This window comes from Polyodon spathula, chromosome 6 (assembly GCF_017654505.1).
Source record: "Polyodon spathula isolate WHYD16114869_AA chromosome 6, ASM1765450v1, whole genome shotgun sequence".
NCBI classification, from domain to species: Eukaryota; Metazoa; Chordata; class Actinopteri; order Acipenseriformes; family Polyodontidae; genus Polyodon; species Polyodon spathula.
In genome coordinates this window covers 22,618,149-22,643,039 of record NC_054539.1, presented here as the reverse complement: position 1 = coordinate 22,643,039, position 24,891 = coordinate 22,618,149, and the positions used below count along the sequence as shown (strand labels likewise).

Here is a 24,891-nt window from a genome sequence, read left to right as displayed (position 1 = left end):
TGAGGGATATAGATAGAAAGAGAGAAAAAGGGTAGAGTAAAACAGGCAATTATAATCATTTATTTTCGTTTTCGACTCCCAGTTCCCTTCCCCTACTTTATGATTTTATTTAACTTATTATTGCACAAAAATAAACTGCTTGAGCCTTCATTTCCTCACGGTTGCAGTATAATTTCTGTCCCAAAAGAACCCAAAAGCATTACAATATATATGTTGTACATAGCATTTGTTACATTTTTTGGTAAACAATAGCAGGGATATAGGTCCAATCCCCTCTCACAATTTACAGTAATAATAATAATAATAATAATAATAATAAAAAAAAAAAAAAAATCAAAGTAGATATACTGCACAAACCTGAGGGTTATTTTACGATATTCAATGGTTTCAAACTCTACAAGAGAAAAGTACCATGTGTGAAAAAATAAAAGTGGGTTTTATAGTTGTAAATTGAAACAACCACTTAGCTGGGAAGTTACATAGCGTATACATTGTCTTAAAGGTATCATTTTAAACACCATCAGATGTATTTTGAAGAAGAAAAAATCATTGAAAACAGGTTTAAAAACAGGTATCGCAAATGGCTTTTAAAAAGTTCCAGTAGGTGGCTGCACTGAAAATTGCATTTTTGTTTTTTTTTTTGTTGCCAGCTACTCCGAATCCTTAGTTCAGCAATACATTGTTCTGCCATTGGGCAGAATTTGAAGGGTGAAACTACCATTGCCAAGAAAGGGAAGGGGCCTGGGTTATGACTGCACCTTCACATCCTTTCTATAATTGCACATAGTCTTTTGCAAAGCATTTCATCTCATCTGAGGGTACAGCGGAGTCACCAACATGATACTTAAAGCTTCACAAGATAAAACATTACTAGAGAAACAATCTAGAATATGCTTACTATAACAAATACAATTCAGCAATAAGCGGTTTTCCCAGCCTTTTTTTGCCATTCTTTCCCTGATTCTTTCTCAATAAATATTGATGTTCTGCATTGGACCGTGGGTCAATATCCTGTATCCTGTCATTTCCATTAATTATATTCATAGCTGACAACTACAGTTATTGCACTGTACTTTGTGTCCCCATGCTTGGAAAATATCCAATAAAGGCAACAGGGTTCCGCTGGTCAGCCTGGCAGCCTTCTGTTGGCAGCCTTTTGGGGGACTGGTGCTGGTTATTACATTGTTGCAGTGTTGGGGGATTATAAAAAAAGCAGCCTGCATGCTAGCAGTTGTGGAGTGTGGAGTATGGCTTGTGAAGTGAGGAGAGTACTTGATGAAGTGCTATTTGACCCTTTTATGCTAAATAAAAGAATTGCTGCTTTGGAAGATACCTGCTTCTGCTCTTCTTTCTTCTTTGTTCACTGAGTTATTAGAGCATGATAGTTAAGTAGTCTAAAGCCCTTAGTGTAAGTATGGGAAATGTATGGGAAAAATGACTGCACATTTAAATTGGTAAGCTTTTATAAAAGCATCCTGCGCGTTATTGTGCGCTATAAACCAGTTCATTGAAAGCGCGGTCACGACTTGTAACGATGCACGGCGACGCGCACAGAACCAGACGTAGCTCTTCCCAGGGAGAGTGAGAGGAGCGGTAATAGAATAAGCCACACCACAGACACCGACACAGGATAGAAGAGAACAAGGAAATATCAGGAGTAGAGGAAGAGGTGTTGAGGAGAGACAACACACATTACCATATTTCGGCAATCGGTCTAAGATTTGATTTTGAACAAAGGGAGATTTAAAAAAAAAAAATAACAACATAATATTCCCGATTCAGAATGTCGGGGAGTCGGGAGGAGGAGCGGCGCAAACTCGCCGACATCATTAACCACTGGAACGCCAACCGGCTCGACCTGTTTGAGATCAGCCAGCCCACCGAGGTGAGTCCCCGGATCGGCTGTAGTTGCAGGCCGCATCGGGATCAGCACGAATGCAGTTAAGAGAGTAAAAGGCATGGTGCAAACTGATACGAATGGTCGATTAATATACCCGTATATCCAGGATTGTGGTTTATTGGTAAACAAGTGGTTAGATGGGGTCGTATATTTTTATTATAGCCATTACACTACTGCCACTATCGTAAGTGCCTGAAATTGAGAATTATGTTTTATTGTAAGCCTTAATCACTTCAGACAGCTTCACTTCAGACAGCATTGATACCTCGTCAGTGCTAATCACGTTTATATACAGCTAGGCAGTAGTAAATGCAGTGTTTCTTTCTGATCTATACGGATTTTTTTTTTTTTTTTTTTTTACAGTAGTATGTCTAAAATTCTCTATCTCCTATTCTGAAAGCGCTGATTAACCCAAAACCGCCCATGCAGAAACTCATGAAAATTGTATTGTAAACGTTATCCATCGGTAATTTAAAGATAGCAGACATGTATTATTTCCAATATCTGGATTGCTGATCATTTCGTAAAAATGCCTTTGCCTTTAATAAGGGTGTGACAAGTTTCTGTCTCATTTGGCTTCAAAACTTTGCGAGGTTGCCAAGGTTGGAGCGGAGAAAGTAAACATGGGCGGCTCTTGCAACATATCACAGGGGAGGTTAAATAATTCACTCCGAGCAAAGCAAGCAGCTGTATGCGACCTAAAAGTTCAAAATAAAAAAGGTCTCGCTGTTGTGTGGTCTGAGCTCATGGCCAGGGTATGTTATCTGAGTTGGTAGTGACAGCAGAATGTGGTGGACTGGCAGTGAGGCTAGGGTGTAGCTGGACTCTGTATGTAGTTCTTCTGTGTTACCAAAAAAAAAACCCACAGCAGGCAATTAACGATTCTTGGGCTGCTCTGGAGTGTGGATTGAGATAGCTGTGATTTAGGCGCGCATTAGTTAGTGGATGGGGGGGGTTTATTCCTTTTCAGATTTTTAATTGGCAAGATTCTAAAGAGAGCGCAGTTTGAATAGAACCCCCAACGAAGCTGTCGTGGCATTACCCTCTCAAACTTCTGTCTGGTCAGCACAGTATTGTGGTCTGTTAATTACTGGCTGTGCAAAATCAGTGTCGTTAGCCCTGTTTTCTGATTTTGTTTTTCTTGCGTTTTTAAAACACAATCCATGTAAACGTTACTTAATGTTATGTTGAGTGGCAGGGACATGACAGTGCCTGCACAGTTGAATGATTTCATACTAGAGGTTTGCATGCTTTTCAGAATTAAAAAAAAAAAAAAGGTTAACTGTAGCATCAGTGCAGCAATTTCTACCTTGTGTACCAAATAATGTTTAAAGGGGCATACATATTTCAGATACTACCTCACAAGTTGATTCCCATAACAAGCAGTATACAATTCTTAAAACCCACAAACGAATACTGGTTCAAGATTACTGAATAAGGCAAGTTCCAAATAAAATTTAGAATGTCTTACCATTTTATCACCCTGAGGCTGTTGTGTTCAACGTTTTAACTTTCTAGATGCCATCCTATTGGCCTGGTACTGTAATTCAGAGCTTGGCTGGCTACCAAATTATTTAGAGCATGGACATTTTCCTGGGATATGTCCAATAGCATTTTAAGGCTGTGTGGCAACAGGCCATCTTAGTCTTCCTCTGCAAAAGTACAAAGAACAGTGTGCCGGCTGTTGTGCTTTTCTTAATTTTCATAACAGCTGCAACAAAAGGCTTTGCTCATAAATAACGTATTTTAGTCTCTTATAAGAGCCGTCTTGTAGGGCTCTGCTTTGTAGAATAGGTGACTATGCAAGCTGTCGAAACTGTCATTGGCAAGATCCAGGGTCTGACACAAGCTTTAGTCAACCAGATACGTACAGAATATCATTTTGCTCATAGCTCCAGGACATTGGGTCTATGGGTAGATAAGAATGAAGCACTGTCGTGTTATTGGATTGTCTGAGGCAACTTACTGTATTATACACACACAATAATCATAGGTGAGATGTAGGTGGACAAATAAAACTAAAATTGAAGCAATCTGACTTCCCTCCAAAACAATGCTGCATTGTAATAAATTGATAGAGTAATTCTAATGCCAGTAAAAAAAAAAAGGAAATCACTATGCTGTGCTAACATGCAAAATGTCTTTTGCACATTAGTTCATGTGCCCTCCCTTTCAGCTATGAAAAGTTTTAACAGGACTGTGTGTGTTTGAATTTATTCACTGATTGACAACGCTACAGAAAAATGGGCAATTGTGGCTGGCTAGGCGTTAGTGTCCAATTGTTGACTTAAATGTATGGCTCTTGTGCCTGATTAATAACGCACTGCACAAATGAAATTGTCCCCCTTAAAACGGAAGTATATTTTTACTTGTATTATGTTATGAAGTTTGTGTTTTCTTGTTTGGATATTTGAACTTTGAAAGCTTGTGACTGTTGTAGCTTGGGAACAACTTGTTGGATTGATTTGGAAATAGTTGCATTCATAATGTAATGGTGGGGAAATGAAACCTGCACATACTTGGTGATTATTATAGTATTATTGATCAGCATTTATCATTTTAATTGCACATGGGTGTGACTTGCTGTGTAGGCAAACAGCCTTCTAGGGAATAGCTGGTTTTGGACTAGGAGGTAATTGTTTGGGTGTACTGTAGTTGGCTGGGTTGACAACAGTACAGCTTTCAGGGGCTTGAGTTTTTATTTTAATTTTCATAATTTTTGTAATACATCAGGTTATTTCCACATTCACCCAATTCCAGGAGACTGTATCTGCATTAGAACCTACTACCAAAACTGGCAGGTGTGAGTATTGGCTCAGTCTGCCTAATGCCTGATATTTAATTATTTTGCCCAAGAGAGAAAAGCTACTGTTTTTGTTTTTGTTAATCCTCATTGAGTCAGACAGTAAAATTGTGTTTCTCTGAGTGACCCCACAGACAAGGGCACTGCTATACATAGTTAAAAGAAAAAAAAAAAAAAAAGAACTCAGTGTAATGTTGAAAAATGACTCGAGCACTGTAAAAAAAAAAAAAAAAAATCTTGCACCTCCCCCTTTATGAAATCATTGGGTCAGGTTCCGTCCACCCTGACCAAGATGTCCCTAATGCAAAACAGTCCCTTTAACAGTTAAAGAAAACCCTGCTGTCTGAGTATAATTTAGATGCAGATTTCTTTTCCACTTGGGACTTTGTACAAATCACGATTTGTTTCCTTTTATTTTTGCATTTATATTAGTTATTAAATGATGGTCAAACTTAAATTCAGGTTATCTTTCTCGGGTACATTCATATGCTATAGCATACTGTAATTTTGTGTGGAGGCAAGTGTGGCTGCTTGTGGCAAATTTCTGTTTTTCATCTCCCAAGAGCTAACTGGATAAGTAAGAATGAGCGTTATCAAGTCATAGGCCCCAGGTAATAAGGTTGGTCCTTCATGGGTTCCTGATTTTAAGTAAAATTTAAATAAACACATTTAAATTGGCAGCAACCTTCAATCGGTAAAGTTTTCTGTGAGGAAGCCTTATTTGAAACATAAGGTGAGGGCTGAGTGTACAAAGGGACTGTGTGTTTCACTCGCTGTCTCTCTGCTGAGTGCACGGGCCCAGGCTTGCAAATATATTACTGCCTTGTCTATGTGATTGGCCAGCAAGTGCTAAGATTTGCTGAGAGCTCGACAGCATGTATCTGAAGATTAGCATCACATTGGCTCTATCTGGTGCCTTTTTGAAAAGCCATTATCTGAGCCAGAGCAAAGTACATCCCAGAGCATGTAGGCTGGGCCCAGATCAGGGCCAGCCATGGCAGCACTGATGCCTGCAATATTTCACCAGGAATGCCCAGAATTAAAACTGGTTGGGTCCCTGCTTTCCCACCTTTTATAGTTCTGTATTGACAGTCTGTGTTACACCCTTACCCATTAGTGGAATTTTTCGTAAATCCGTGATTCCCATCCTGGAGACACCAATGAAACAGACAATGTCACAGTATATAGATACCATAATACCAACTGAGCCAGAAGAAAACAATGACAAGCTGTTTCTAAATTAAAGACATAAGAAGCAGTATTAATTGGTAGTAAATTTGAATACAGAAAAGGTGAGCCATAAGCTGTGTTTTTGTTTTCTATTTTAAAAAAAAAGACCAATTTTAAGTTTCAAAATTTAATGGAGGCAGCCAGTCCTAACATTTATTTGTAGTCTTCCAAGGTTATACATACTTTCCCATGGTGCCGTTTCTCATTAACTACAGAGTACGAGAATGCGCAAGTGTATTAATAAGTAAATACATTTAAAAAAATGTGCTTGCAATTTCGAACACTGTTGATTTTACAGTTTTTGGAAGTTTTTCTGTTGCATTTTCTGTAAACATTAATGCAATTTCTACAGTAAGTTCTATTATTTCTTTCATTAATATATATTTTTTTCAATTCTGTTAACTGTTGCTAGATTAAAATAAGTAAAAATAACAATGCCGAATATATTGGCATTTATTTGAACAACGTAGCTTGAAAGAAAGTCCAGTACAGGAATGTCAAGTAATATATGAAATGGAAAAACATGAAAATTACTTATCAAATGGAAAAGAGCAATGTTGAAATGGAAAATCACTTTAGTGTACAAATTACATTTATATAAACAAATGGTTTTGGCTGTTTTATTAAGAATAGATTAGCACAAACAGACATCCCACTTCTTTAGGAGGTTAGCACGAGCTACTATAGGAAATCCGGAGCAGATATTTGGTTTTGCAATCTGCCATAAAACACTGCAATACTAGCCTACTAGCTTGAATTTGTATTAAGTTAAAGTATGACTATGTACTGTAGCAATCACATTGATGTTTATGGAGTACCATGGACAGGTGTAAAAGTTAACGTAGCTTGTATACACTGTTTAAAGCCGGGTTTACACTGCACGGTTTTTGCAATCTGGAGACGCAGCGCCACTCACACTTACCGATTGAAATACTATTTCTCACTGCAGATCGGGGATTGCAAGCTACACACACTACATGAGATATCTTGTGGCGGACTGCGCCTATTTTCATTGCAGAATTGTAGACATCATTCTGGAGAATCATGGACTCAAGTGAGGAGGCGATTGCTGTTGTCTGTGCATTGTTTTGAAGAGGGAAAAAAAAAAAAAAAACATTTGGACGCGCAATTGGCTTAATAGACGTGGCCAGTACGGACTGATGATGCAACTCGAGTTGAGGAGCATCCAAAAAAATAAAATCTGATCTGTTCAAAAAGTGCAACACTCGCTCGTAGTACAAAATATTTATTAGATTAAAAGATTGGCCGTCAAGCGATCTTCATCAGAATACCAAATTTGATGAATAATTTGAAGACTTTTAAACTAATAAATATTTTGTACATAAGTGTTGCGCTTTTGAACGGACTAGAATACAACTTTAGTAGTAGGCTACTACAAGCTTGTCATAGGTTTAAATATGCAACAACGTAATCTGTATTCTCTCTATTTCTCACACACACAGACGCTTACCCCTCTTCCTCGTATTTTGAATAAATTAGCAATACAAGCATACAGTAGGGGTTTGAAAGGGATAACAAATACGAGTGACTGTAGAAATTGATTGCTATGAGTGCAGACACCTCAGCTCGTCCGTGATCAGCAAAAATCGTGCAGCGTAAGCACTGCTTATGACTTTCAATGTAATACTGTTGTAGCTCAATTTTGCCAGAACGTGTCGCCACAAGAGATATTCAGATCGATGTGCTAACTGTACAGTTGGCGAGTGCGTAGGAGTAAAAAGTATCAAAATGAAAGCAAATGCGGAGTTAACCCATTCATTAATGCCTACATTTTTATACTGTGTATCTGTTTGCACTATGCACTTTAGCACCCTAAAGGCCTGGACACACCAGCACTTTGTGTCGCTTCGCTTTTTTTTTGTTTGTTTTGACAAGCAGTAAACAGTGGAAACAGAGGAAGAGATTCATACTTTGTTTGAACATGAATTTCCCTTTGACTTGAACTTAAAAAGGGAACTTAGATAGTCTTCTAAAATGAAGAACCATTGTCTTTAGTACCGTGCCTATTTAAACATAGATAGATAACCACAGTATGTGTTTATACTTATTTGTGTGTGTGTGCTTTTTATATACATTTTGTGGTTAAGCAGCAAAAGATCTGACTGGTACATCTTGTAGCTCATATAGTGATACTTTGCTTTTTAATAAAGACTGAATTGGCAAAACAAAGCACATAAAAATAAAATCAATTAAATTAATTGTGCAATGCGAATATCGTTTTGTGAATTGTGTATGCTAGGTTTCAGATCGATCTTAAGTCAATGCGTAAGACATTTTACAATGCTATAACATATACTCACTGTATTTCGTAAACTTTGAGTAAAAAAGACGATCTTACCCAGAAAACATAGGTTGTTTAAAAAAAAGTAAACAATTTCATAATTTTGCTGTACGGTTACTGACTCAGGTATATGATTGTACAGTTCGGCCTTCATCACCAACATCACTTGTAAGCTCGAAACTGATTGGTCCATCGTGATTCACGGTGTCCAAAGAAACGTAAGCCCAGAAACCAAATGCCCTTCAGGAAGGAATTTTTTACTGGAATTACATACATAATGTATTGAGGAAATTGCTGCTATTTTACTGGAAGAAAATGAACATTTTGAATACTATTCATTGGAACGTACGAGCACTGTAAAAACTTTTTTTTTTTCTATTTGAAATAACTATTTTAGGTGGCTCATATGGCAAAGTAGACGGCAATTTAGCCAGCCGCCGGCTGGAAATGAGAACGCTGCAAATACTGCAATTTAATCCCACCTGCACCATTGTGTTACGCAAGAAAAACTGGATTTGCTTCATTCTTGACAAGTCACTGTTAGACGTGTACAAAATCATGTATTTGCCAGTCTGCCCAGTCTGTTACGGTACATTCTAATAATAATGTTCATTCAACAACTAGTCTTTTCTTGTATATTCAGTGTTATTAGAAGTCCATGGGACATTTTTTGCTCCTTAAAGTATGCCTGTCATATTCCTAACCACGCTGTAAGTTCAAATATATATATATATATATATATATATATATATATATATATATATATATATATATATATATATATATGTACTGTCTAATGTTAAAACAAAACTGAATTTGTGTTTCCTACACAGTAAGTGATCAGTGAATAGTTCAGAGTGAGGCATGGTATGGAACAGGTGTAGTGAAGATCCACCAGCGTCTATCTGTCGTTCTCTGAAGGACCACCACCCTGGTCTTCAGCCCTGGTGCCAGTTGTGTGTTGATGAGTTTTGTGATGTGGAGTCCTTGTGGCCAAATTTGCCTGTAACCTAGGCCTCCAAAACTGGAAGGCTAATGCCCCTGTCCTGCACACACGTTCCAGCTTCTTTTAAAGAGTACAGTACTGGATGGTTTTGCCTGACAGTTTCTCTTTTTTTCTTGAACTTAGGATACTTTTTAATCTCAATGTCTGGACACAAATCCTATTGTTTTTGTGCAACAATAAATGAGAGGAGATGAACTGTCTGAACTATCAGTCCCCATTAATCTCTGGTGGATCCCCATAACTTTTTGTTTTAGGATATCTACACACTACTTGCTCCATTGATCGTTTTGTTTCAGAGAATGTACTAGCTTAGTATAAAACAATAACACCAATTATCCACATGACCTGCCAAAAATTAGAATCAATTATGTAATACTATAGAGAATATATATATTGGCCGGAAAACTCTTCTTATAGAATTTATGGGTTTTAAAAATACAATTATCCGCCTTACTTAAAGTAATATTGTATCAGATATATTTTACAAATTTGTATAAAGAACATAAGAAAGAATACAGTAACAAAAGGGAGAATTCATTAAAAATATTTTTTTAAGTGTCAAATAAATATGTAGGTACAGTTTGTTAAGCAGTAAGTCTGCTTTTAAACTAACTACATTTTAAAGTATAAAGTACACCTGTCTTTAAAACAGTAGGCCAGGATTTGCAGTAAACCTCAAGTAAAATGCTATGCCATTTCAAATTTGTATGTTTGTTTACCACTTGTTCAACTTTCATGTCTTTCCCGTTTTGTTAAAGGTTTTATCCGAAAACCCATGTTTTAAACAGCAGTTAAAGCTAAGCTTAACTGTCAGAGATTTTTGGCGTACTGCAGACCTTCCATGGGTGACCAGTGGTCTGGAAATCAGTTCATTACTACAGTGGCTGGCATACAGTATGCTTTTCAAGTGCAAAACAGATTGGACAGGGAGGGGAGCACTTAGTGGCTGACAATTAATAGGTAGTGTTTTGACAAAAAATGTTTTTAATTTTTGCACTTTAATCAGATTCTCTCTGTTCCACCTGCTATTATCTTGTGGTTTCTTCTTGTTATTAATATTAATAATAGTTTATCTTTTGTGCACTGTATTTGTAACTCTGTTGTTGTCCTGTCATTTAATATTCTAATGTGGTCTACCACAAAGCAAACAAGGCCTCTGTAGATTTGACATTTCTATTCAGTAATAAACTTGTCAGGCTTATCTTCCAGTCTGTTCTGGTCTTTTCTGAAAGTTATTTTATTTTAGTTTTGAAAATGGTTGGTGTAGAGATTACCAGATCTATACATTGTTGTGTGACAGGCGAAGTTAGCTGAATGTGTTAAACATGCAGCCTCTGTTCTCCTCTAGGGTGTTATTTTGGGGTTCTGCTTTTTCTGTCGCATTGAGAGACTAGAAATAGTGGGCTTATATGTCATGCCCTTGCCTAAGAACGATGCAGCTTAAGAGTTGAAAGCAATGCTCTTTTTCAAACCAAGAAATACACAACAAAAAAGCCCAACATTGTTACAGTTACGAAGCAGTATGCAGTTACTGAGCAAATACAGAATCAACAGTCAAAATATGTTGGCAGCAGTTACTGTATAGAAAGTCATCTATATTAGCAGCCCCAGTTGGTAGTGTGAGCCTTGACTGAACACTGCAATTTTCTCTTCTCGGTAAATGCAAGGTGTATTTGAGTCTGGTCGTTGGCATGTCTTGCTGCGTAACCTTTGTTTAAGAAGCTGTTGCAGTGAAGTTTCGAATAGCCAAAACCAAAAACCCCCTAGCAAGTTTCTGTCTTAAATTTGTGGGTGTAAGTTTTTTTTTTTTTTTTTTTTTTTTTTAATTCATGTTCTTACATTTTCAATTCCAGTGTTACTCATTGTTTAGTTCAGCTTCTCATTTCTAATGCAGTTGTCTGATAAAGTGTATAACCTATTTTTCATGAATGTTTATAAACTTAGAGAACATACACTTAAGCAGGTTGGTAATCCGCAATTCCAGTTCTTATAAAATATTACTGTTCTGGTAAAAAAATTCTAGGGCTGCAGCGAAGGGTACTTTTTGACCTTTGACGGTTTGGGACACGTTCGAACCTTCAGTGGTACTAATTTGCATAATTTACTGGTGATGTCACCATAGCTACTAGTTTATATTTAGGCTTGCTACTTTTCGATTTTAATCGTTAAAGGTTGTTAAACATCGAATTCCCCATAAAATTGAGTTTTTATAAATGTATATAGAATAAACGTTGGTAAAGCCACTCGCTATTTTTTTTCTTGGCAAAAATAATAATTTAGAAATCATCTTTAGTTTGAATGGTGTAGTTTTTATACTTGATGTCTGTCCCGTCTCTGTTCCGCTCTGGCTAGGGGCCGCTGTCGCTCAACTCAGTGGTCCGTTAATAGGCTAGTGTAGTTTCACTGTCAGTTGGTCCACCCTTGGCTGAAGCAGAGCGAAGTTGAAATCGCTGTAAGTCATCAAGACCGACTGTGTGTGCACTTTCATTTGCCAGCTACGGTGCCTGTTCTTCAAAGTGCCTACTTCGAAATTAGCGGGTTAAGGTGTGGGTAAGCTTTTGCTATTATAGGTATATATGGTGACAGTTACTAGTTTGATTTGAAAATGGGGCGCAAACACTTAATCAGTATTGTGCACAAACCATGATCGACGGCTGAAGTCTCCATGGCAGGACAAAGCAGGCCAGTCTGCCTTGCCTTCAGTGAGTCCAGCTGTGCTGAAGCAGGAGAGGGGCGGAGCTCAGAATAATAAGTGCAAGTTAGTTCTGTTCAGCTATCTAATGTTTTGTTCTGTGCATATTGTTTTTACTTGTAAATGTATGCTATAAAAGTACACGTAATACATTTTAGATGCTGTGTTTTCTACGGTTTAATTGAGACAATTTTTTATGGATGAACTTTAGCTTTACAATGTATAGCTTCTCTGTGACCAAATGTTATTTGTTGGAGTGTTTGGTAACCATGGTTTTGTTGCATGTTGAATATGTGAAAGGGGCTTCTCTAAATGAGACACTTATCAATGGCATTAAAAGTCTAGAGGTTTTTAATCATAAAGGTCGATTTCACCCATGCTCTGCTTGAATTGAAAAATAAAGATCGGGGGAAAAAAAAACAGTAAATTCTTTCAAAAATAAACATTGATATTAATTGCCGATTTAGCAAAAAAATTAAAATCAAATATTAGCCTATTTATATTTGATTGAAATTCATACTATTTTACAGGTAATCCATGTAAATAGAATAAAACATTCATATGTAGTTTAAAAATATGTTTTATATAGAAGGTAATCAAGTTTCGTGTGCTGGATAGTTTGTACTCTGTGCCATTCAGCTGTCTCACAGTTTAGTAAAGCTAGATGGCACAGCACTCGGAAGAGGGCAAGGGTTGTACCTTCAGAGATGTTTCAGTGTAGAGAAATGCCTAAAAAATGGTCCAGCTGCTCTGAGGGGAGCAGTGAAAAAGACTCTGAAGGTAGGAACATTGATTTTTAAAACCTTAAGTACTAGGCCCAACCCTTTAAACGAAGCAGGGCTTGTGCATCGAGTTGAAAAATTACAGTAGAAATAATGTGGCCTGGTATGGGCACAGTTTAAGGAGTGTTAAATTGCCTGCTATCCACATACTCCCTTTAACCTTGGTCTGTGGAAATGCTCCCTAGCTAGGGGGTACTTAGTTTCACACACTTCAGTATCTCTGTCCTTACTCTTAACAGCAATGTCATTGTACGTATTATATAATGGCCTTGAGAGTCTGTGTTGTACACAGACGCAGAAACAGTATTTCAAACCTTTCCCATGTACCTCGTATAGCTTTAGAATGTTACAGGGAACACGTTTCTCTGGAAAGCTTAATTATGGTTATTTGTGTCGATAGGAAGTTATACTTTTTTTCTGTTAATGAAAATGTTTTTAAAACACATGGGTATATTTAATAACAGATGTATGGTATGTTATGTTAAATTAATCTTGGAAAATAAATTACTACTTCAACTGTATTTGCTTCTGAGTTGGCGCTATTCAGGATATATGTCTTACAGGACACAGGCTTATTTCCAAAAACCACTTGCTAGCATTAGGCCAGGGCACTAATGTCAGTCTTCTGTTTCATGTTCAGTCAATCAGTACGTTTACATGGCAAAGCCTTTTCCAAAAAGGAAATCAGAAAACTGATTTTCTTAAAACTTCACTTTTCTGTGTTTACATGATTAACGATACAAAATCTAATTGGAATTCAACTGCATACATGGATAGAAGTTTTTGGAAAACAGGATATTTTTGCATGGAAAGTGCTGTAGTAGCCTAAGTACGATTTGAAGACCGGACATTTCTGCGATAGAATGGAGACCAATCCAATAACTCAAGTGCTTTATCGAAGTGTCAGGTCTTAAATTCAAAGATTACTATCCTATACCTCTATTCAGATTCCCCACAATGTGCAGTCATCTTTTCAAACAGCACATCCTGTTCTATATTACCAGTTTCTTTTGCAGACATTATTTTAAATTCTCATGTCATTAAAGCTAGAAAACATTTGCTGCTTCACAATGGGCTAACAAATACATACAGACTTTAACAAATGTATTACTTTATCCCCAACTAGACAAATAGATGCATGCAGACTGACTGCAGATTATTATTATTTTCTCGATTTTCTAAAACCACGTGCAAGTGAAAAGTGTGCACATTTACTGTATGCTGTTTCAGTAAGTTTTCCGAAAAGTGTGTTTACATGATATACGTTTTGTTAGTTTTTTAAATTTATTTGGAAATTTCTATGTGATGTTTTCAGAAAATTGACTTTCGTAATAATTCCGATACATTTTCCGAAAAATGTGTTTACATGACTTTTCACCACGCGTAATATTAAATAATATCGCCGTTAACCGAGAAGGATGCAGAGAAGTGTTGGATCACACTGAGGATAAAGGGAACATTGATCAATTTTGCAAATATATCTGCAAAAAGCGAGTAACATATTTTCTTTGTTTTGCTTTGTAAACAGCGCTCCACCGCCAGGGGAAATTTACATCGACTTATTTTGGTCATCGACAGCTGACCATCTTCCTAATTTGAAATACTGCATAAATGCAGTAACAAATACAGCTGATGCTGAGCGCAGCAAGTCACTATATAATCTTGTCCTTTCCGATCGGAGGCGTTCTCTTTCGGAAGACAAACTGGAAGAGCTAGTGTTCCTTTAGTTTAATCTTGGAATTTAGAAAGACTAGGTATATACTTTTGCACAATACTTTTGTTACTTTGTACATACTTATACAGAGATACCACATAAATTGTATTTTTTCTGTGCATAATAATTCTCTGGGGTGTAATATTTGTAGTGCCTTGCATTCCAAGATGCAAGTATAAAACATATAATGGGAAACTAAAAAGACAATAGAAAATACTGCCCTTGAAAACCAAATACACTGTGAACATCTCAATATTAATTCCAATCCAAACTGGTAATCTCTTGAAGGAATTTGCTTATGCTTGGTTTAGTTTTCAAAACACATCAGAGCAAATTTTTTTTTTTTTTTTTTTTGTTTTGCCATTAATTGGTGAAAGATGTAATTGTCATCAGATTTTCAGGCCAGGCAACTTGACATGTGTAGTAACTGGTTAGCAGTGTCTGACATCAAAGTAGTAATTTTCTACTAATCCAAGTATTCCTTGTTTCAAAGCTCTGAAATACATATTTAAGCATGTCTTGAAGTTTGATTTTGAAGAGTGGTTGTGTTAAACACATTTATTTCTCAGTATTCCAAGGGATACAACACAAAACGAGTTTGCATACTGCAAAATTCTTGCCTGTCAGACAAATGAACCCCTGCTTGCAGAAACGTCAGCTGCCATCAGCAGTAATCTGACTAGATGAACGCAGCATGTCATGTTTCAGGCAAATCTGCTTTCAGCACGAAGTGAAGGTACAGTTACACACAACAAAAGGCCAGCTGTGGTAGAGTGGCTGGGTGTCTATGGTGGTCAGGACTGGAGGCAGAAAGGGGACTCAGAACTGAAGTGTTGCAGGTTTATTTTTATAAATCAAAATTAACAACAAAACATAGCTCACTGAGCTAAAATAAAAAGAGAAAACAAAAACAAATCGTGCACACAAAATGAAACAGAAAAATCCCTTATCCTAGTCTATCACGGTGAGGTTTTACATAAAAATACAGGAGTGTTTGTGTCTCTTTCTCTCTGGCAGCAAAACCTCCCTGTTCCCAGCTCTCTGGTTGTCTCCCTAATGGAGCTTTGGGCTTTCTTTTTATAGGATGTGGCTGTTCCCAATTAAAACCAATTATTCCATTAGGTACAGCCACATTCTCAATTTTTTTGCAAGGACAGGAATTAACCCCATCCCTGCCAACCACCACCAAAACACCAACAATAATTGCAGGCAAAGCTCTTGCTTTGTCACACCAGCCAATAGAATGTTAGCAGAAGCTGGGAAGAGGTGGTTGCCCTAGTAACCACTAGCAGCACTCGGTCAGGATCAATTAAAATGTTTGCGGAGTTGAAAAAATGTGGCAGCAGATGGCCATATAAGTTTTGTGGTGGTTCCAATATTTTATGACTAACTTGGCGTTTACCAAATACAACTGACAGCTTTGCCGTATGTGGTCTACTGCCAAAACAAGAAGTAAATTATTATTATTATTATTATTATTATTATTATTATTATTATATATTTCTTAGCAGACTCCCTTGTCCAGGGCAACTTATAATTGTTACAAAATGTCACAGTACAAAGTATCACATTATAAAATAACACATTACAGAATATCATAATACAGGTAAGAGCAGTTATGAAAGTACAATAAGATCAAATTCAACTAAGAGCAAAATAAGGAATACAGTAAATTATATATAAGAGCGAGTTAACTAAGACCAGTTAAAACTTACAGTAAATATTTGCTTATATGAGTAAAGTCCAGTAAGAACACATAGCAAGTAGGATACATGGGTGAGAATGATTTCAGATAAGAGCAATTACAAAAAATGTGAGTATGGTTACCTATAAGAGTAAAATCAAATACAAGATACAGTAAACAGCTGTAGTTGGGAGCAGTAGTTGAATGCGACAAGGTATGGAGCAGTTCTGTGCAAGTAAAAGCTGGTTCAGCTTGTTTACAGATGCTGTCTGAACAGATGTGTCTTGAGGAGCCACCGGAAGGTGGTCAGGGACTGCTTATTTGTGAAGGAAGCATGCGGACTGGTTTCAATGTTGATGTTGATAATTCTCAAAGTCAAGGTTTCTTAGTGGTTGTAAAGAAGACTCTACAAGACAATTATTTTCCCACTGAAGCCACTGCTTTGCACTTCACAAAGGAGATATTTGTTAACACAGTAATACTTGGCTTTGTAGCAGTTATTTTAGGGATTCAAATCTGTTCACACAACCTGTTTTTTTAGCAGAACTCGTGTCATACTCACTCAATTAAACACTTTTAATGAAACAATCCAGTTAGCATTGCAAACTTTTCCTTTCAAAGCATTTCTCATCCAGCTTAGGCTTTACTTTACTGCAACCTCACCTCAAAGGGGCTTGTGGCGGAGTGTCCCGCCCCCTTATGTTTATAAGTGTTTTATGTTGTCTGTAGTGTGTTAATGTTGGTGTTTCTGTATAAAATACATGGGATATAAATATGGGTTACAAGCACAGGTGTTTAAAATGTATATTTGTATTTAGGCACGAGGATTGCACAGCACTTCATGTGCAAGTAAAATAATATGTGGGCACGGGGAATTGCACTTTTATTAATTCACGTGCAGTTGTACCGAGACTCCAATTGAATGATTGATTAGCAATCGAGTCTCAGCACAGCTGCATAAAAGCTGCATGTTTTCACCCACTCGGGGTTGAGTGTTTGAGTGGAGAATGGGAGAGAGAAGGAAGTTAAAAATAACAATTCCTACATCGTGCTGGAAGTCCCAGCACGGTACTTGTTTGTTGGGTTCGTCCACTGTCTTGTTTAGTGTTGTCCGGTTTGTTTGTTTGGCCAGCGCGCCCTTTATTTTCAGTAGTGTGTTTTGTTGAAACCTTTTTGTTTATTATTTGCAATAAAACTCTGGACGCAGTAGTCACAGATTCACCGCCCTACTTTTGTTGTTCTTCGTCCTGGTCTGACGTCACCCCTGCAAAGTCATCCTGTTCACAGGGCTTTAGAAAGTATTTTGTACTTGTAGAAAAATGTTGTACTAAAGATATTAAAAAAAATTACGATTGAGTGAGAAGGTGTGGGTGATTGTTAGAATGCACAGTGGCCAGTTACATACATTTTGTTTATGCTTTTCGTAATCCAAAACAAAGCCGAACTGGAGAAAACTCGCAAAAATAGCAAAAATATACCGGTATTCAGTCTTTTCTTAAATTATTTGGTTTAATGCTGACAGTAACAGAACCTTGCAGAATTACGTAAACTGCAAACATGCTATGTTAAAAACCAGAGCAGTACATCAATAGCTGCCATCTTTCTATATCCCTTGCAGGATATTGTGAACATCCGGATCACACATCATAGAAACAAACAGAGTTCACTTGAAAATTGCATTGTGAACACAAAGGGACTCAGTCCTGAAAAAACAGCAGGCACATTGATACACTGTTTCAAACTAAATAAACCAGACAGAGTACATTTTGAAATGGACCCAGTGTGAATGCAGCCTTACATTTTGCATGATATCTTACCATTTTGCTACAAGTGAAATTGCAGATAACACATTCTCTGAAAAACTGTTCTGCATTTTGACTTTAAGAACTCCCTTAAGGAGTTTTCTAAAAATACAAAACCGATTGAAACTAAGTAACAGGGCCTATATATTACAGTACTGTACCTTCCAGCAAGCACTGTGAAACCTTGTATACTATATTAATCTTTCCAAAGGGTTTTTCACTTACCTGGGGTGATGAACCAAGTCAGTTGCCTGGTCATTCTGTTTCACAGGGGACTAGTGTAATATTTTGGAAAAAACTAAATGTACTGGCAGATACTGTAGTGTAAATGTTGTTCTTAACATATACCAGCTACAGTCAGTTCTCGTTAGTACGAATTTCAAGGGACCAGCAAAAAAATATGTTATCAGGAATCTAAAGGCAAATGTCAGTTTTTATTGACGTTACAGTAACAGCTGTAAGTGAAACTTTAAAAAGTATACATTGCAAATGAGCTGCACTTCCCATTCTGATCACAGGCATTTTTAAACCACAAAAGCAAGGGGTCCTCAACATCAGGGTATTGAGCAAATCAGAAACATTGACATCTTGCATCCAGTTTGCTGTTCAGAAGCCTATCCCATTTTTTTTAGAATGATTGCAGTGTCTTTCCTTTTTTTGTATGGTGGTGCATTATAGAATCTGTAGTCCCTAAACAGCACAGAGGTGCTAATGTGGATGCAAGTTAATACATTTTAGGGCTGTAACAAAGGGTACATTTCGACCTTTGAAGGTTCAAACCTTTGATGGTACTGATTTGCATAATTTACTGGTGATGTCACCATAGCTACTATTTTATATTTGATTGAAAATGCTTTTATTTTGCAGGTAATCCATAGAAATGGAATAAAACATTCACGTGTAGTTTACAAATATGTTATGTAGAACAGTAATCATGTTTTTATAATTAATATAAAATGCAGTAAGCTTGCATTGCAGCAGAACCTTATTGCGGCCATTTAAGAGAACTGCAGCTAGGAAAACTAGAGGTCGGCACAGGTACCCAAAAACCCGGGTACCTGTCAGGTTTTAAATTACCCGATGCTACCTGGGTCTCTCTATTTACTACCCGGGTTTCGATTTATTAATTTGAAAATGTAAAGAATATAGAAAGTATGACAATACAGTTGTAAACGCCGGTCTCTGGCCGGCGTAATAAAGAAGATTTTGCATTAAGCCTTTTCTTAACTGACAGGATATCAATGTTTTACAGAAAACAATAACACACACAGTGAGTGGCAAGCACACCTCAGTAATCATAACTGCAGCAATTATTCTTCTCAAGACCTATATCGGAAACAAAACAACATAACAACATCCTGTTGGTTTATGTCTGTGATAACTGATCCAATTAATAATAACCGTGTGGCTTCCAATATGGAATGCTTTATCTACAAGTATTGTGCAGATAGTTTCTTGCAAAAAAGATAAAATAAGTGGCCTTTTTATTTAAAAATAAATAAGCACATAAATATAAGAATAATAAAAGTAAGAAAGTAAGTAATTTTTAATCATTCCCCAAAAAAGATCTGGGTACCCAGGTATTTTACACGCCGAGTTACCGGTCTGGATTTGCTACCTGTGCCGACCGCTAGGCAAAACAAAGCTTTTATTTAACAGTCACCATTCCAAGCAGGTTACCAGTCAGTCACATTTTACTACTACCACTGCTACTACTAATACGAATATGAACTTACTCTTGTCACGTGATCTGTAGATTGGTTGTGCCTCCATGATACATCAAGAGTTGCTTGCACAGTTTACATTCACCTTTTTTTTTTTTTTGGGTCACCTGGGCATTTACCAAAAAAATTCCAAACAGCAGTGGGTTTTTGTGACATTTCTTCCAGTGCAGGTTACGCTATACAGCACTTTCCTGTCAAGATGGAGAATGAAGAAATTACAGTTCTGCCTCCTGGATAACACAAGCTGGAGGGGGAGGGGCGTACCATGGCACTTCTCTTACAATGTCTTGTACACTAGGTATTCAGTACATATTTTACTGAAGCACTACGACTGCAATAGTACCCACCCTCCATTGCTTTGGTATAATAGACACTGCTCCATACATGGCAGCAGCGCCATATAGAGTTGCTACATATAATGTTTTGGTCGTGCATTTTAATACAACAACTTTTGTTTCAGTAATATGCATTATACAAATCAAAAGGTCGAGTTTTGCATATGAGTAACATTTAATGTGTGATTTATAGTATTCACGCATTGTCAAACTGTTTCGTTAAGAGGAAAAAACATACATTGCGTGAATGCTGGCTGACAAACCTTCTGAGGGTTTAGAATTACCTTCGAATTCCTGGCTAGCGAACAAGCTTTCGAACCTTTTAAACATAGCCCTAACACATTTCCCAATATCCTTTACACTTGCGTGTTCAAACTAGGGCGTGTTTGGTTTTATTCACATTTCTTCCTTGGGAGGGCTCCAAAATAATTTGCACTAACAGAAAATTTGTGTTAAGTGATTTGTATTATAAGACGTCATTTGCAAAAAGTGACTGCTAAGTTTTGCGTGGACCTTGTAGAAAATGTGTTCTATCAGGAAATTAATCTGATCAAAGTTTGTTTTAATGAGAATTGACTGTATACTCTAGGTCTAGTTGTGTTCTTACTTTACTACGTTAACAGTAAGAGTTTTAAAGGTAGTTTTAAAGAGTTTCTGCAGTCTGTATACTTTGTATGCGCCTAACTGAAAAAATGTCATGCTTTGGTATGGTTCAGGCCTTGTAATGTTGTGGGTGACTCATGCTTTTACAAGGTTTTGTGATCTAATTTAATTTCAGGTTTGTGTGAGTGACATGCTTCCCTGGTGAGGGAACATGGTATCTAGAAGGGTGTTGGTGGTGTGTTTACAACCCCACTGGGTTTAGGCATGGAATGGGCGTGGTGGCGTTTAATTTGTGGTGCATATGGACACCCCATGGTTTTATATCTCCCACAGCAAGTTGGAAAGCCTATGTTAATAAAGACAGGTGGGGTTGAGGAATGGAAACAGTTTTGCAGATCTGCTTTAGTGCTGGAGCCTCTAAAAACCGTCTCCCACCGTCTTCTACGCCATTGACACTTGTATGTCATAGAGTAAATGACTCTATTTGAGTTTGTATTATACAATTGTGTGTGTTTCAAGACTGAATTATATTACAAATGGAGCAAATAGAAATTTGTTTACAATCTCAGGAAGAGCAGAGTAATGTGTACAGCACAGTAGCCTCTGTCATATCATTTCAATACAGCGCCTTTTTGTAAGACTGACTTAGTAAATAAATGTTAGGAACTGTGCAGTAATATCCTGGTGTATTTTCTTAATCATGTGATTTGTTTGTTCTAGTAAGTGCTGATCTGGCTCAGGCAGTCTCTAGTATCCAATGACACTTGAAAGACAGACTTGAATGGCCTTTTTGTTTTAATTGTCTTAAAATAACACTGCTTAATTAAGTGTTATCTTGAGGCATCTGGTTAATTTATCTGGAGCTCTTGTATAAACCCTGACATCTGTGGTCACTGTCTCCCATGCATCCTTGAGAACCACTAGATAATTAATCAAGCTATATCTGGGCGTGTAGAATATATTGGGGTGGGGTAATCTTTGAACCCCTCAGACCCCATATACTGTACCTGTCGCTTCCAAATTACTAGAAAGAAAAACGTGGCAAGACTAACGTAGGTGGCTGAAGGAAATCTGCATTTCTCAAGAACCATTCAAAGCTAGAATGTTACCTCTTAGCCACCAATTTTTCGTAAGAAACGACCCATAGATTTTGGAGGTTGGAATAAAATTGTACTGGGAAGCTTTTTATTTATTTCTATTTATTTATTTACTTTATTATTATTATCACATGCATCCTTGGCACAATGAGCCTACCCTGCTTTGATATGCCTGGAAATTAAAGGACCAGAGAAGCCGCAAGTTCCTTTGTGGAGTAAAGCTGCGTGCCCTGCCTGCTTCTGACTCCGCAGCATAGCTTCTGGGCTGCTGGATATATTTTAAGAAACATTTCTGCTTCCCGTCGATGAAGGTCATCTGTCAAGACCATCGGAATGCTGGGAGAGATGCACCATTCTCATCACAAGTTAAGTTCCCTACAGGATCGGAGCTGGCAGCACTAAAGGGCAGAGTCTGCATTTATTCTCCAGCTTTACTGTTTCTAGAGCCTGCTGCCCGCCAGGTTTACTTCCAGCTTTGATGGGATCCCACAACTCTTTTCAGGTTGCATGGATGAGAAAAAAAGGCGCACAGAGCAGCGAGACTGGCTCTGTGCTATACTTCTAATTAAAAGCATTAGCCCAAAGTAGTGGTGCCAAATATTAAGATCATTAAATACTCTTGCCATTAAGAGAAGGCATTAACATGACTCCATTCAGCTTGACAGGGTGAGGCTGTTAAGTCTGTCTGCAAGTATAAATAGGGTCCTGTTTTAAGGCTTTGGTGATCTATTACCGTAAATGTAATAATGAAAACATCATATTTACAGCAACCGCTTTTAGGATTTTAGTCATTTACTCCAGAGGCTACACATGTGGTATGTTTTAACCATGCTTTAATATAACATATAGAAGCAAAAAAAAAGTATCATTCAGGCAGTGCAGTAACTCATGCTTAAGTACCGGTACTTCGGAAAATACATTGGACAGAAATCAACAGGAGGAAAAGACCTAGGTTTATATGGATTACAGTGGGGCAATCTCCATGGAAAAATAAAAAGTCGTCTCACTCTTTTGGTAGTAGTTTGGTTGTGTGCGTTTCCATGTAGTTTTCTTTTAGACTGATAAATTCTCGTTCCAAATGCAAATAAACAAATTCATATTAAAATAACTGAGGCAGTATATTTGTGCCTGAGTTCCAGTTTTCCCTTGCGTGACTTACTGATATTGTGCAGCTTTCTTAAACCGGGTTTCCATCAAGTTTTTAGGTTGTCTTAAAACACAGCCTGCCTCATTTGGTCCCCAAAAAAACAAAAACAAAAAATAGTGTGTGTGCAGCTCTGCTGATTCTGCTGACACAAATAATAATAAAAACATTACATAAGAAAGCGCTGTGTACTATCCTTGTATTTTTTGCTAGACATTTTTTTGGCTGCATATGTTTGTTGTAAACCCATTATACACGTACATATTCGTAAGAGATAAGGACAACACATTTCCAGATAACTTGCTATTGCAACAGAAGAGTCTGCAGTTTGCATTTCCATTTTGTATTTGAAACTGCCAGTAGCTAATGCTGTGCCCAATGCTCATTTTCAAAACTAACGCAAACATTGAATCGGGTAAAATATATATCAACTGACTGAATAATTTGACATTGTTAATTGAGTGTGGTGGTAGTAAACAGTAAAGGGAAGCAAATGAATATGCAAAGAGGAGCCCCCAGAACGATAACAGCTCGGTCACCCCATTAAACTTAATGCAGCCCTGAGCACAAGTGCCGAGTACAGTGCCACCTGTACTTCTACGCTGTAGCCTGGTATTTTATAAAGTAAAAGAAAAAATGAAATGTGACAAATTTGACAGTCCCAACATGTGACCCTTCCTGTGAAAGCAATTATGGTACTTAACGTTTCAGCAGTCTTTCTCCTGCTATTCTATTACATGCATTCGTGCACTGCTCCTATCGCAGCCTGGTACTGCACACGGAGAAGGGATTAAATCATTGTAACCTCTCTGTGAAAGAGAAGATACAGATGTCTTTTGAACTGCTGAGGGATGATACTAAGAATCTGCATTCCATTATCCATGCTCTGGCTTCAACTAAATTCCTTTTTATATACTTAAGTGAGTTTTGGGTTTGGGTTTAATATTTTCTTATTCAGTAGGTGGGAATAGTTGAGATATGTGTTGAACTGTTCACAGGTCCCAGGACAATATTTGCAGAAGTAACTATATTATTTTCATACTGCAAACTAAAACTGGCAAATTCCTTTTGAGGAGCTATATCAGAGCTAGTTGTGTGTTTTGCTAAGCTGAAATGGCTAAGCTTCAACGAACAAGAATTTAGTGATACCAAAGACACTGAAGGAGACGTTTTTGTTTAAATAAAATGTATTTTCTTTTATTTCATTCTTTGAAATGTGGTTGCAGAAAGTTTCTAAATTCACCAAAACATTTTTAAAAAATGAAATCCTTTATATGAAGGTTTTCTTGGTTTCTGGATTTCTGTGTTTCATTTTTAGTTGGTTACAACCTTTGAAACCTGTCTTTGAGTCTTTCCCAACTGAACAGAATAGAAAACAATGCCATACCGTATACATATTCCCCATACAAGAAACAGAAATGCATTGTTTAGTATTCTTTCTTTCGTTACTGCAAACATAACTGCAAACTGGTTAAACCATGCCAGGCTGGTTGCTGCCAAATTCCTTTCTCTGCATCTGACGGGGTTTGTTTGAGAATGCACACAATGGTAAGCGCAATAAAACCATTTGCATAAACTACATTGTGTACCTTTGCCAGATTTAAATAATGGGTCGGGGGGGGACGGTCCTAATTTGCTTGGAACAATATTGTCTGGCTCTCTGACGTAAACGTGAGCTCCATAATGCAGAGTGTGAGTGCAATTCCTGCACATTCTTGAAATACCTTTTTCTGTTGGGATGATTTGCATTTGAATCTCGGGGTCTGAGCCTGTTAATGCTGAGCTGTGTGATCATCTCCCAGCAAGCTGAGCTTGAGGAACGTGGTGCAAAGGTTCTTACTTTGAAACAGTACAGTAACTGCGTTTTTCTCAACCCACAAATGTCTCCTACTGTATAAACGCACTATAATCAAGTTTCATGTTAAGATACGACAAACCCTATGAACACCATACACTAAAGTATTATTGAACCATTTTATTCCATTGATAGGCGTCTTTCTTTTAAGAACCCGAGTAACAAATGTATTTCAAACATGCAATAGCTGTAACTCAAGAAAAACATCAAATCCACAA

General features: G+C 37.3%; 1 protein-coding gene across 12 annotated transcripts in view; it reads left to right on the top strand.

Moving 5' to 3' along the window:
• The first annotated feature begins 1,561 nt into the window (after positions 1-1,561).
• afdna (afadin, adherens junction formation factor a) overlaps positions 1,562-24,891 on the top strand; it is a 121,030-nt gene continuing 97,700 nt past the window's right edge. For 11 of the 12 annotated variants that reach the window (XM_041252563.1, XM_041252561.1, XM_041252559.1 and 8 more), the window contains exon 1: positions 1,562-1,885. In XM_041252563.1, the coding sequence (XP_041108497.1) occupies positions 1,784-1,885 (102 nt within the window). In that variant the 5' untranslated portion in view covers positions 1,562-1,783. The remainder of the gene's footprint in view (positions 1,886-24,891) is intronic. The other variant, XM_041252554.1, reaches the window with a different exon arrangement.